General features: G+C 41.5%; 1 protein-coding gene across 2 annotated transcripts; it reads right to left on the bottom strand.

Moving 5' to 3' along the window:
- Window positions 1-354: 354 nt before the first annotated feature.
- LOC143280555 (cytochrome P450 2U1-like) lies at window positions 355-9,816 on the bottom strand. Of its 2 annotated transcripts, none has more exons than XM_076585249.1 (6): window positions 9,507-9,816; window positions 7,525-7,882; window positions 6,801-7,097; window positions 3,793-4,005; window positions 3,039-3,479; window positions 355-741 (listed from the first exon to the last, which is right to left on the bottom strand). In XM_076585249.1, the coding sequence occupies exons 2-6, from the start codon at window positions 7,868-7,870 to the stop codon at window positions 560-562; spliced, it is 1,479 nt and encodes a 492-aa protein (XP_076441364.1). In that variant the 5' UTR covers window positions 7,871-7,882; window positions 9,507-9,816; the 3' UTR covers window positions 355-559. The 2 variants fall into 2 exon arrangements, with proteins under 2 accessions (XP_076441364.1, XP_076441363.1); XM_076585248.1 differs by having other exon boundaries at window positions 3,793-4,032.
- Window positions 9,817-12,544: the final 2,728 nt, after the last annotated feature.

Below are 12,544 nucleotides of genomic sequence, written 5' to 3' on the forward strand. Positions count from 1 at the left end.
CCATGGCAACGAGAGTGGTGCCTCTGGCAAAATTCTAAAGACGAAATCCACTCTGATAGGTACACAAGTATAATATGCATGCACTTAAGGCCTGACAAAGCGCGTTGGGTTATGCTGCTGGTCAAGCATCTGCTTAGCATATTGGTGTAGCGTATATGGATTTGTCAGATTGCAGTGACGCTTCCTTGAGAAACTGAAACTTCACACTGTTTTAACGCGCTCGCGCGCGCGCGCGCACACACACACACACACACATATATATATATATATATATATATATATAGAGAGAGAGAGAGAGAGAGAGGGGGGGAGAGAGAGATAGGGGTATATATATATATATATATATATATATATATATATATATATATATATATATATATGCATGCATGTATGTATTCAATACATGTATAAGAATAACACAGAGTAAATATAAGAGAAATGATATCGGAAATAAGTTCACAAAGCGAAAACGAGTTCCACACTATATAAGAAATCTTACACCTCAGCACATCTGATATGATTGACATACAGACAGACGGACACAGTGAGAGGGTCTGATTCACATTCTAGGCACTGCACGGATTGTGTACGCCTGTGGGGTGTAGGTCATCCCAAACGTGCCTTCCAAGGACGGCAGCTTTCCCTCTTCCGGTGGCAGGAAGCGGAAGTGCTGGATGAGAGTGGCCAGGTACAGGAACAGTTCCATCCGAGCCAGAGACTCCCCCAGACACACACGGCGACCTGCGAACGGGTAGAAATAGGCTAATAAGACAAGATAGAAGTTGATTCATTATCTCATACAGAGAAATTGCACAGGTACGGCAAAACAAAAGCAGACAATTACCCCCCACCCACCCCCAACACACATGTATACAAAGTACAACCGATCATGCACGCACTTTCACACATACTCACATGCAAGCAAACACGCGCGCGCGCACAAGCACACACGCGCACCCGCACCCGCACCTGCACACGCACACACACACACCACCACCACCACCACCACCACCACCACCATACGCACGTACATAGTTCTCAATAATTAAAATGTTTAATTGAACGTGGGACAAAATTCTTCTGAGCTCTGGATTTCACTTCAACGGTTTTGTAGTGTGATCCCGATAGCAGCAGTTCACATTACTTTGCTAAAAATATGGATGTTGTCAGTTGATGTCTGCCTGGCTTTCTAAACCACTCTCATACAGCTCTCGCATACTTGCTTGTATCGCTCTCACAACTTTACTGCACATACTTAAGACATCATTCAAAAGTCGCTCACTACTCACTCCAAAACTTTCATACCATCACATAAATGAAACTGAGCAGAGATTCAAACGGTAGTAGCTCTGAAGAATCTTGGAACTGATACCAATATTTCGCAGCTTCTGCAATCAAAATATCATAGACTGTTATTTCTTATGAATACAATCAGCTAACCTGTCAAAAGCGAACTTATTGTCTAAAATTGTCCCTGGATATATGTATTCATTGATTCTCTCCATTGTTACACCATCTTTAAACAAGGTTATAGCCAAGGGGTCCTTTCGAAAATCTATTAACATTTCTTTTGTTTTAAAACGCCCAGATCTAGACAGTTCTCCTCACACCAGAAACAAAACTTTTTAAATCCCACTAAAGTAAACAGCATCAGAGTTAGGCATATCTTCAACAGTTGAGTCGTCAGAATATATGATGACAGGAGATTCCTCCGCGCCTCTGCAGTCATTCGTGTATAGTGTAAATAGGACAAGGGACAGCACCGTGCCTTGAGGTGAGCCAGTAGAAGAGTTTTGAGAAGAATGGACAGGCTGAAAATGGCCGCACTGGGTTTTATAGGAACGAAACCTTACATAGAGAATGAGCTTAAGATCAACATCTTAGCCCAGCTGTTTGAGGACAAGATGAGGTTGTTCTGTGTTAATTCATCGGATCTGCTGACAAACAAACTGAAACAAAACAAAGGAAAGCTGAAAAATGTCATGTTCGTGAGCAGCCATAGTTAACCGTCAGAATAAGATCCAGCACCCGTTAGTTTCGTTGTCTGATACAAGATATGACAAAACATTATTTTAAGTCTCGATAAATATACTTGTATAAACTACACTGACGTCTGAAAATGAAATTACTTCTTATTTGCGTGTCATGTCAGCAGCATTTCCCTTACGCTGCTCAGCATGTACTGTCCGTACGTAGTCACACCCGGGTTCGTTCTCCCCTAGTACTACAAAAACAACAGGGAATGTTGGGCTGCCTTAAGGCCACCAACTATAGAATACTCTGCGCTTCTGCTGAGTCACTTTGGTGGTATTCAGTGCAGCCAGCTCCGACTCCCTTCTGACAATAAATCTTCAATAAAGACGAGGATGACGATACTGCTGTTGAGATCCATGTACGTCTGAGACAATGTGACCGTGTGACAATATGTCTCGGTGTCAGCCAGGCCCGGTAAATACAAGACTCCAGAAAGTTTATCAGGCAGTATGAGCAACATTGTCAAAGACACTCACTGAAATGGATGACACTTGAATGTGTGCTTCATTTTCTACCATCTGAACCCATTGCACACACACACACACACACACACACACACACACACACACACACACACACACACACGGAAAAAGCCAAATGGAACCGAATACTCTCATATTGATATACCTCTGATGAGACCAGAACCCAAGACTTCTCTCTTATCGGTCTGCGATGCAAACTAATTCACAAGAGCACCTGATGCAACTTCTACTATTTCTGGAAACATTCGCTATATCTTTGACATGAATTCATACGTTGCAGGAACCGTTTCCCCACAAATGTGTGTACATCAACGGATAACTGGATTGTATCTATGTTTGCTTTATACCTGTGGAAATCATGACTTGTATCTGTAGTTGTATCCAGTTACTGGATTTGAAGGAATGTGGTTTAATGTTAGATGTCCACACCCCGCAAAACAACAACAACAACAAAACGCAATATCTAAAACTTAGTAGATACGCTCAGTCTGGACAGAAGTCACAAGTTGAATGAACACTGACCCATGCTGAAGGGAACGAACTCTTCAGGACGTGTCAGTTTTCCATCAAAGTCAATGAACCTCTCGGGCCGGAAGTTCTCTGGGTCTCCCCAGATTTCAGGATCCTGTAGGACACAGTTGAGGTCCGGTGTGATGATCGTGTCCTTGGGGATGACGTAACCCCGGAACGTGACGTCAGCAGCAGAAGCGTGCCAAACGGACAGGGGCACGACGTCCCCTTTCCGCAGCACTTCCCAGGTAGTGGCCTCCAGGTACGGCAGCTTCGGTCTGTCACTCATGGCGGGCAGGCGGTCAGGTCCCACCACGTCAGAGATCTCCTGGAAGCACGTGTCCTGCACGTGGGGGTGGTGCAGGAAGAAGAGCAGGGCCCACAGGATGGCTGTGGAGGTGGTCTCCGTCCCCGCGAGAAACAGGTCAGCGGCACACATCTTCAAGTTCTTCTCTGAAAGGCATGATTTAGAAACAACTGAAGGGATAATGCATTGGCGATAGCTGGAATGTAATATCCTTTTAACACAAAACAATTCTTTCATACTTCACAAACATTCCCAAATGTTGTTCTGAATGTTATGTATTTTTTGTGTTTTTCTGTTGATATTGTTTGTTGTTTTTGTTTTTTGTTGTTGTTGATGCCATTTTAACCAGGCACTCTTATTGTGGAATGAATAATGAATGCGACAATTACTGCTACTACTCGGAGACGAAAAAAAAAAGAAAAGAAAAGACAAAAAATCCATGAAGTGATGTGTACACACCGTCCAACGTAGTGCTGACATCTGCTTTCTGAGCCTTCTGCATCTGCCGAAGGTAACCGTACAGAAAGTCTGTGCATTCCTCCGTGTCTTGGTTGTGTTCCCCCACAGACCTCCGATGGTCCGCCATGTGCTTGGCGATGAAGGCGAACACGGAGTCATAGGAGGCGGGCACATCCCGCGACTTGAAGGGGTCTCCAGGGATGGAACCCAGCGCTGGCACAAAGTTCACGATCGCCGTCCCTGCGTCAATACTTGTGCTTCAGAGCGTCAGTCTTGCGTGAGAGAAAGTGTTGTGTGCGTGCTTTTTGTGAGTGTGTGTGTGTGTGTGTGTGTGTGTGTGTGTGTGTGTGTGTGTGTGTGTGTGTGTGTGTGTGTGTGTGTGTGCGCGCGCGCGCGCTTGTGTGATATCATAGGGTATTCGTTTTTTTTTCTTTCTTTTTTTCATTTCCAAATCTGAAAATAAGCAGCACACTTTACCAAGCCTCATCCGCCATAAAACTGAAGCCTCCGTGGTTGACAAAAGAAATATACGATGAAATGAATTTGAGATACTACTACCTCAAATCAAAGAAAAAAGAACTATATAAACAAACAAAGAAACAAAGTGAATTCCATGCAACGAAAAAGAATGATCAAATATTTTCAGGACTTAGCGTCTCCCCCCACACCCCCCTCCCCCACAATTCGAAATCAGTTTGGAAAGCTATCAATACATTGACTAAAAACAACTCAAAATCTGATTTTCACAGTCCAGTAAACGAAATATCACGTGATAAATTTAACTTTCAGTTTGCTAATATTGCCAATGATATAATCGTAAATGATAAAACAAATGAAAATGAACTATAACTACTCAAACAATTTTGTAATTCGAAGAATATTTCAACCAGCTTTGACATACCACCACTGACAAAATAAATTTAGTATTCAATAGCTTACTACGATTGCAACAATCTGGAACAAGGGACCTAGATGAACTTGATGGCAAAATATTAAAACTCAGTGCCACGACTACATCAGATACTCTGACCTCTATCTATAATCTATGTATTGATAAAAATATATTCCACTGAAATTTAAGCAAGATAAGGTTATACCCCTACATAAAACAGGCGACCGTAATAACCTGTAACTATAGACCTATCTATATCCTGTCTGTTTTTGTCCAAACCACTTGAAAGACATGTTCAGCAAACCTTTATTCTCATCTCATTAAGTATAATTTGATTCAAGAAAACCAGTCAGGTTTTCCAGAACACCACTCTTGTCACACAGCCCTCACACAAATTATTGAAAGATGCCTTCAAATATAAACATTAATATATTTACTGGTATTCCATTTGTTGACTTCGCTAAGGCCTTCGATGTCATTAATCACTCGCTTCTGGTTAGAAAACTCACGTATTACAAACTGTCAAATGTACTGTCAATGATGCTTTAGAATTCTTTGTCTCCTTCCTCAGCAACCGTCCTCAGCTGGTTGAAATCAGTTCCATCAGGTCCAACTCACCCTCATTGAAATTTGGTGTACCATAAGGATCAGTGCTTGGACCACTTTATTTTCTGTCTATATCAATGACTTGCCATTACATATACAGTACACGTGCGAAATGTTCGCTGATGATACTTCACTTCAGTCAAACAATAAAGATCCCACAGAACTTGCAAAAAAAAACCACCTCCAGAACAATGTAAACAGTCTGACCAGTTGGACCGAGTTGAACCACATGTCCTCAACACAGGCAAAACTAAATGTATGTATGTGACCACACGACAGAAGCTACAGAAGATACATTCCTCTTTTTGCACCATTATACATCCAGGGGCAAAGCACTGAAGAAGTTAAATCACACAAAGTATGAGGGATCATAACAGACAATGACCTGTCATGGTCGAATCATATTACAGACCTAGGAAAACGAATTTCCAAAAGAATATACCAACTTACCAAGGCTAAGTCTCAAGGAAACTATTTTTTCATTCACATATATTATCTCTAATGAACTATGCATCCACATTATGGGACAGTGCCAGCGACGCTAACTTCAAACACATCAGTGGTTTGCACAAAAGAGCTATAAAACTTATCAAATTAAAATCTAATACTGTGACAGATACTGACTACAGAAATCTAGACATCCTTCTCCTAAGAAGTAGACTCTTATTTAACAAATATATATTTATGCATAGTGTCGTGAATGGAACAGCCCCCGAGAAAATAATCCAGAATTTTATTATGAATGGAAATAGATATTCTCATAAACTGTCGTTTTCCACGACCCCGAAACAATTTATATAAATCTAGTTTAACATATTTCGGTGGAACAATTTTGAACAGCTTGCCTTCCTTTTTAAAATCATGTTATTTGAAGCAAACTTTTTAAAAAGCTCTCAAGAAATATTTGATGGAAAAAATATTATCCCTTATATGTTTTGTCATGATTAGCCTTGCCTCTGATATTCCTGTCTGTCTATTGTGTATCCGTCTGTCTGTAACTTTCTCTCTTTCTTCTGACTCCAACCTTCTTTTCATCCCTTTCTGAACTTGCACTTTATCAGTTCTGTCTGTCTGTATGTCTATCTGTCTGTCTTCGGTGTCGCTCTCGTTCTCACCCTCACTGTCTCTCTTCCAAAATATCTTTGTTAATGATGTAAGGATGCTGCTTTCGTATGTATAATTGTGTCATCAATGTAATCATGTTCATTTGCCAATTGTCCGTATATTGTTTTTCACCATAGAATTTGTCTGTCTTATCGCGCTTGATTTTTCATGTTATACTCTTCCTACCCACCTCCCTCTTTCTTCTATTTTCTTATCTTTTCTTTTTTCTTTCTTTTTTTCGGAGGGCAGGATTTTTTTTTTAAGCTGTACAAGCTTACTCTTTTACACTCAGTAAAAATCATTTTGACTTGACTTGACTTCACACAGACACACACAGACACAGACACAGACACACACACACACACACACACACACACAGAGTCAAATTTAAAGCCTACCCAGTTACCTGACAGCAACTTAAAGTTGCGATCAATGCACTCTATGTAGCTGATGAACTCAGGGTCCTGGTAGTCAAAGCGCTTCCCCCATATAATGGAGCAGATGTTGTTGGATATACTGATCTGCGTCATCCGGAAAACATCTACAGGCGCCCCCTGGTGGTCCTTGATGGTCCGGATATAGTGGGTGATCTCCTCCTGGATCTTCTCAGCCAGCACGTTCTTGCCCATGCCCATTGCACGTAGAATCTTCAGGGATGTCTTGCGCTGTTCCTTCCACGTGGGTCCCGAGGTGCACGAGATGCCTGCATTGTGTGAAATAAAATAAGTGTTTCAAACTTGTGTGCAAATGCAATGCCGAGTTTTTGTCTTTACCGTACTCCGGTTTTGTAAGCGGACAATGTTCATAATTGTATTTGACCTTGCGTCTGATTCCAGACATATCAGTAAACCTACGTGTTAAAGAGAACCACGGCCACAAATTGATATAAAGGTTAAGCATGATTATGTCAAATGACTCAACTGACAGAGTGGATTTCAATGCTGATGATAATGATAACTGCAATGACATTAATGGCGACGGTGGTGCCGCTGCTGACGGTACACATAAAAAGGGATTTTTCTGCATTATACGCATTTTCGAACTCGTATAAAAAAGGGTGTTTTTTTCTGCGATTCCAATCTAAATTTTCTCATGTTTTAAAGAACGGTTTCAAAATAGTAATTGATCACCTTTGTTCTTGGCGATTTGGTCCATGATAAGAAGATGTGGACGATCAGAGAAGACATCGGCGAAGGTGACGAGAGCTTCACGGATGGCTGAATAGCTGGCCAGCACCACCACCAGCTTGCCTCCCATGTACAGACTGAACACGTCCCCGTACTGACGTCTCCATGTCCACAGCTGGGCCCGTGGGTCTTTGGGCATCAGGTGCAGGTGTCTCAGCAGGGGCAGGGCAGGTCCAGGGCCTGGGGGGAGACCCGGGGGTCGTCGTGTGGACAGCCTCCACAACAGACACAGCAGCACTGCTCCTCCCACCAGCAGGGATGTGGGGTCCAGTGTTGTTAACACTGACATTGTTGAAGGAACCTATAAATCAAACTGAAATGAATACTTACCTATCAAAACGAAGGCAACTAAAGTCTTGGTGGATATGGCTAAAACGGTTCAAGGTTCCATTGCCTATAGGGCCATCGGGGCAGTGAATTCATACCCACTGTGTCTAGGGGTTGGCATAGAAAGAATCCTCTCCTTCCGCCGTTTTAACCTTCCCCAACCGAGGTCAGATACCATTCACACCTTGGTGGAGTGAGAAGAATCGGAGTAAAGTGTCTTTCCCAATACTAGGTCGAAACGGGGATCGAATCTTGACCGCTGGATCAGAAATCTAACGCCTTGCCGACTGTGTCAATATGCGGATATTATACAATACTAGTAATACGGTTAGATTATGTTATTGTTCACACACACACACACACACACACACACACACACACACACACAGAGAGAGAGAGAGTTTTAATCTTGTGATTTGCTATCAAGAGTTCCTTTTACTTCTTTGTGGATTATCATCCTGGTTACTGGCCCCCACAGACCGTGTCTGGTATGTTTCCACTTCTAGATTTGAAGACAATGTTAAGACTGTTGTTGTATCTATAATTCTGGTTTTACCTTCAGTGTTCTGCTCATGTTGTTGTTGTTTTTTAAATATATATATACCTGTGTGTGTGCGTGTGTGTGTGACATATAGAAATATATAACTGTTGCATTCTGAAATGACACATTCAGAAACTCTGTCATTTACTGTTTGTGGTACTCACTGCTGTTTGTTTGTCTTTTTTATCAGTTAAGATAACATGACAGCAATGGTGGTCTTAAGGCAAATTTTGATTCCGTGTTCTCAGAGTAATGCATGGGAGAAACTGAATAGATAAAGCAAGTGTGACAACAACAACAACAAACCGAAAATGAATAGGCCTGAAACAAGGTCACAGCGGAGATCGGTTCAAAACGTATATTTTACCATTTTGTTTCCGATACGGAATTTTAAAAATCTCATATACATGTCTTGGGAACTTTCATGAAATAGTTTGTAGGTTCTTTGTTTGTTTGTTGTTTTTGTTTATTTTGTTTGGGTTTTTGTTATTTGTTTTTCAAATCAGAAATGTTGTGCATGCGTTCCGTTCTCACAGAGAAAACTAAGCCTCAGTTGTTGAGTATTTTAACAGGTCAAAAATAGTATAAATCATTGAAACGCACAAGCAAACGTGCATTCATACATAACGACAAAAAAATAATGAATATAAACCATGATATTAGCAATTGAAACTGAACTGAAACCACAAGCATAAAAGAAATAAAGTGTAGATTATGTGGTCGCACACAGCGCACACAACAAAGATAAAGTTATGATCACCAACCCGGGCGCAGAAACGTAAAGATGGACATCATCTCTAAACCAACAATTCAAAACACAGACGGACATTGTCAATATGAACAGCTCAATCCAACACAGCTGCGGCAACGTTGGGATTGCCATACACCGAACACAGAAAAATCAAAATATATACATACAAATTACCACAAACATATGCACAGCATACGCGCATACAAAAACACACACACACATACACCCTGTAAATATCTAAACATACATTATGTCAGAATTATCATATGGCATAAAACAATTGTTTAAAAAAAAAACACAACTTACGTCAGGGGAGAACACTGTTGTCGGAAGTTTGAATCAGTACTGAGTGAACCGTACAATCAGTGAAAAACAGTTATTTGAGAAGTGGGGCAGCTCAGGGAAGAGGGAAAGTGGAGAGAGGAGGGAGGGGCTGAAATAATGACACACAGCTCCGCCCCACAGCTCCTCCCCAGAAAGGAAAGAGACGAGAACGTGTAATTTTTTTTTTTTTTTTTTTTTTTGCGCAAAATAATTATGGTTTGAGTGATATGGTTACCAGGTCTGTCTCTCTCCCGGTCTTACACCCTCCCTCCATTTTCCCCAGCCTCCTTCATGGTTTGGTTTGGTTGTTGTTTTTCCTTTGTGTTGGTGTTTAAAAAAAAGGAATACGTTCAATCGACCCCGTTTTAACTACACTCAACCAGACGCCGACTTTCACGCACATATCTCTTTCTTTCAAAGTAAACTGTAAACTGTGCAGCACTCGAAAATATGAACCATCTTCTTCCTTGTTCGTGGGCTGCAACTCCCACGTTCACTCGAATGTAAACGAGTAGGCTTTTACGTGTATGACCATTTTTACCCCGCCATGAAGGCAGAAATAGTCCGTTTTCGGGGAGTGGGGGATAAAAATGAAAGAGCACCATACATACAGCTGTTGTCTTTTTCAACAGAATGTTTTCCACATTAATTTTTTTTTTTTTTTCTATTAAAAAAATTAAAAAAAAACACTCGGTCAGAAAATGAGTCCGAGAACTTTTTGATGTCAGGCTGCAGGCTACGTGCTACAGAATGAAGCTGGGTGGTGACAACCTTTCACAGCCACACAGGTCTGGACAGCCTTCCTTTCTGACACCATAACCATGTCTTCAGCTGACCGCTTTTGGCATGTCAAAAGAGCGAGACAGCAATATCGGAAAGCAGTCCAGCCACAACACCTCTTCAGGCACACACCCCAGTCTTGCCAGTGACTATGAATTATTCTGTACGCACCTTTATCCGTTCGTCTTGCTATATTTATCTTCTTTCAGTGTTTCGCAAACTTAGTGAGTGCTGTGTCCTTGTCCTCGCACAGCAAAGTTTACAGTGGCGAAGCATACCGCTTCTTGGCAGAACAGTTTTTCACATCACACGAAGGCAGTCCAACTGTGCTATAAAACAACAGTGAGTTGGCATTTCAACCATGACACAGCGTTCAGGTCAAGGTTACAACAATGTGGAGTAATAAATGTCCCGTACTTTGGGCCTGAATTTCTGCGCTCAGATTCTCTCTCTTCCCAGGCGGACGCGTTACCTCTAGGCTATCACTCCAGAAGAAGAGGTGTTGTTGTTTGAAAAATTGTGATTGAATGTACAATCAATGATTAAATCAAACAAACCAAAATTTAATTTAAACTAGTTTTACTGAATGGAGTAAAATTTATTTTCTGAGGGTAAGCAAGAATAAATGGGTTTTTTTCATACAGCACTCGAAGGGGAAACAGTAAAATAAAACAAAGAGGGAAACTATTACATCAATACAGCATGCACTTTATAATCATCATTACATAAATGGTAATTTGGCATTTACAACACATGAAGCGAATGATAGGAAAAAATTCAAATGAGAGAGACAGACAGACAGACAGAAAAATGAAAATTGATATTTGTCAAGATAATGATCAAAAGATAAAAACGGAATTGGGATAAGCATGCATATGCTACAAAAATAGCGATAAAAACAGCGGCATTTAAACAGTTGTAGGAGCAATAAGGAGTTTGAGAGAGAGACAGATAGAGAGAGACGAAGAGAAACAGAAACACAGAGACAGATAAAGAGGGACGGAGAGAAACAGAGACACAAACAGAGATAGAGAGAGACGGAGAGAAACAGAGACACAGATAGAGATGGAGAGAGACGGAGAGAAACAGAGACACAGATAGAGAGAGACGGAGAGAAACAGAGACACAGATAGAGATGGAGAGAGACGGAGAGAAACAGAGACACAGATAGAGAGAGACGGAGAGAAACAGAGACACAGATAGAGATGGAGAGAGACGGAGAGAAACAGAGACACAGAAACAGATGGAGAGAGACGGAGAGAAACAGAGACACAGAAACAGATAGAGAGAGACGGAGAGAAACAGAGACACAGATAGAGATGGAGAGAGATGGAGAGAGACGGAGAGAAACAGAGACACAGATAAAGATAGAGAGAGACGGAGAGAAACAGAGACACAGATAGAGATGGAGAGAGACGGAGAGAAACAGAGACACAGATAGAGATGGAGAGAGACGGAGAGAAACAGAGACACAGATAGAGATGGAGAGAGACGGAGAGAAACAGAGACACAGATAGAGATGGAGAGAGACGGAGAGAAACAGAGACACAGATAGAGATGGAGAGAGATGGAGAGAGACGGAGAGAAACAGAGACACAGATAAAGATGGAGAGAGACGGAGAGAAACAGAGACACAGATAGAGATGGAGAGAGACGGAGAGAAACAGAGACACAGATAGAGATGGAGAGAGATGGAGAGAGACGGAGAGAAACAGAGACACAAATAAAGATGGAGAGAGACGGAGAGAAACAGAGAAATAGATAGAGATGGAGAGAGACGGAGAGAAACAGAGACACAGATAGAGAGAGACGGAGAGAAACAGAGACACAGATAGAGATAGAGAGAGACGAAGACAAAGATGGCAATCTACAAGATTATAAGAGAAATGAGGGGAGTAGAGGTGTGTGTGTGCGTGTGTTTGTGCGTTTGTGTGTGTGTGTGTGTGTGTGTGTGTGTGTGTGTGTGTGTGTGTGTGTGTGTGTGTGTGTGAAGTGAGAGAGAGAGTTAGACAAGGAGAGAGAGAAACAGGGCAGGTGGGCAGAACGAAAAAGAGATAGGGAGAGAGAGGGGAGAATATCAATACATGTCAAAATAATAATCAAGCTGTTTGCTACTCTGTGTATGTAAGAGAGAAAGAGAATAACATAATGATCCGACAGATGGCTAGCTTAGAATATACACAATATTATCTAACAGGTTTTGATGTTTTCATAACAATAATAATTGATAATATTGTTGT

The sequence above is a fragment of the Babylonia areolata genome, chromosome 3, assembly GCF_041734735.1.
Source record: "Babylonia areolata isolate BAREFJ2019XMU chromosome 3, ASM4173473v1, whole genome shotgun sequence".
NCBI lineage: Eukaryota > Metazoa > Mollusca > Gastropoda > Neogastropoda > Buccinidae > Babylonia > Babylonia areolata.

Excerpts from the sequence above, each read along its gene's own strand:
- LOC143280555 (XM_076585248.1), bottom strand. The coding sequence starts at position 7,870 with ATGTCAGTGTTAACAACACTGGACCCCACATCCCTGCTGGTGGGAGGA. Across the intron at positions 3,480-3,792 it reads TGTCAGCACTACGTTGGACG|AGAAGAACTTGAAGATGTGT; the intron begins GTGTGTACACAT and ends CATGCCTTTCAG. Across the intron at positions 742-3,038 it reads GTTCGTTCCCTTCAGCATGG|GTCGCCGTGTGTGTCTGGGG; the intron begins GTCAGTGTTCAT and ends ACCCGTTCGCAG.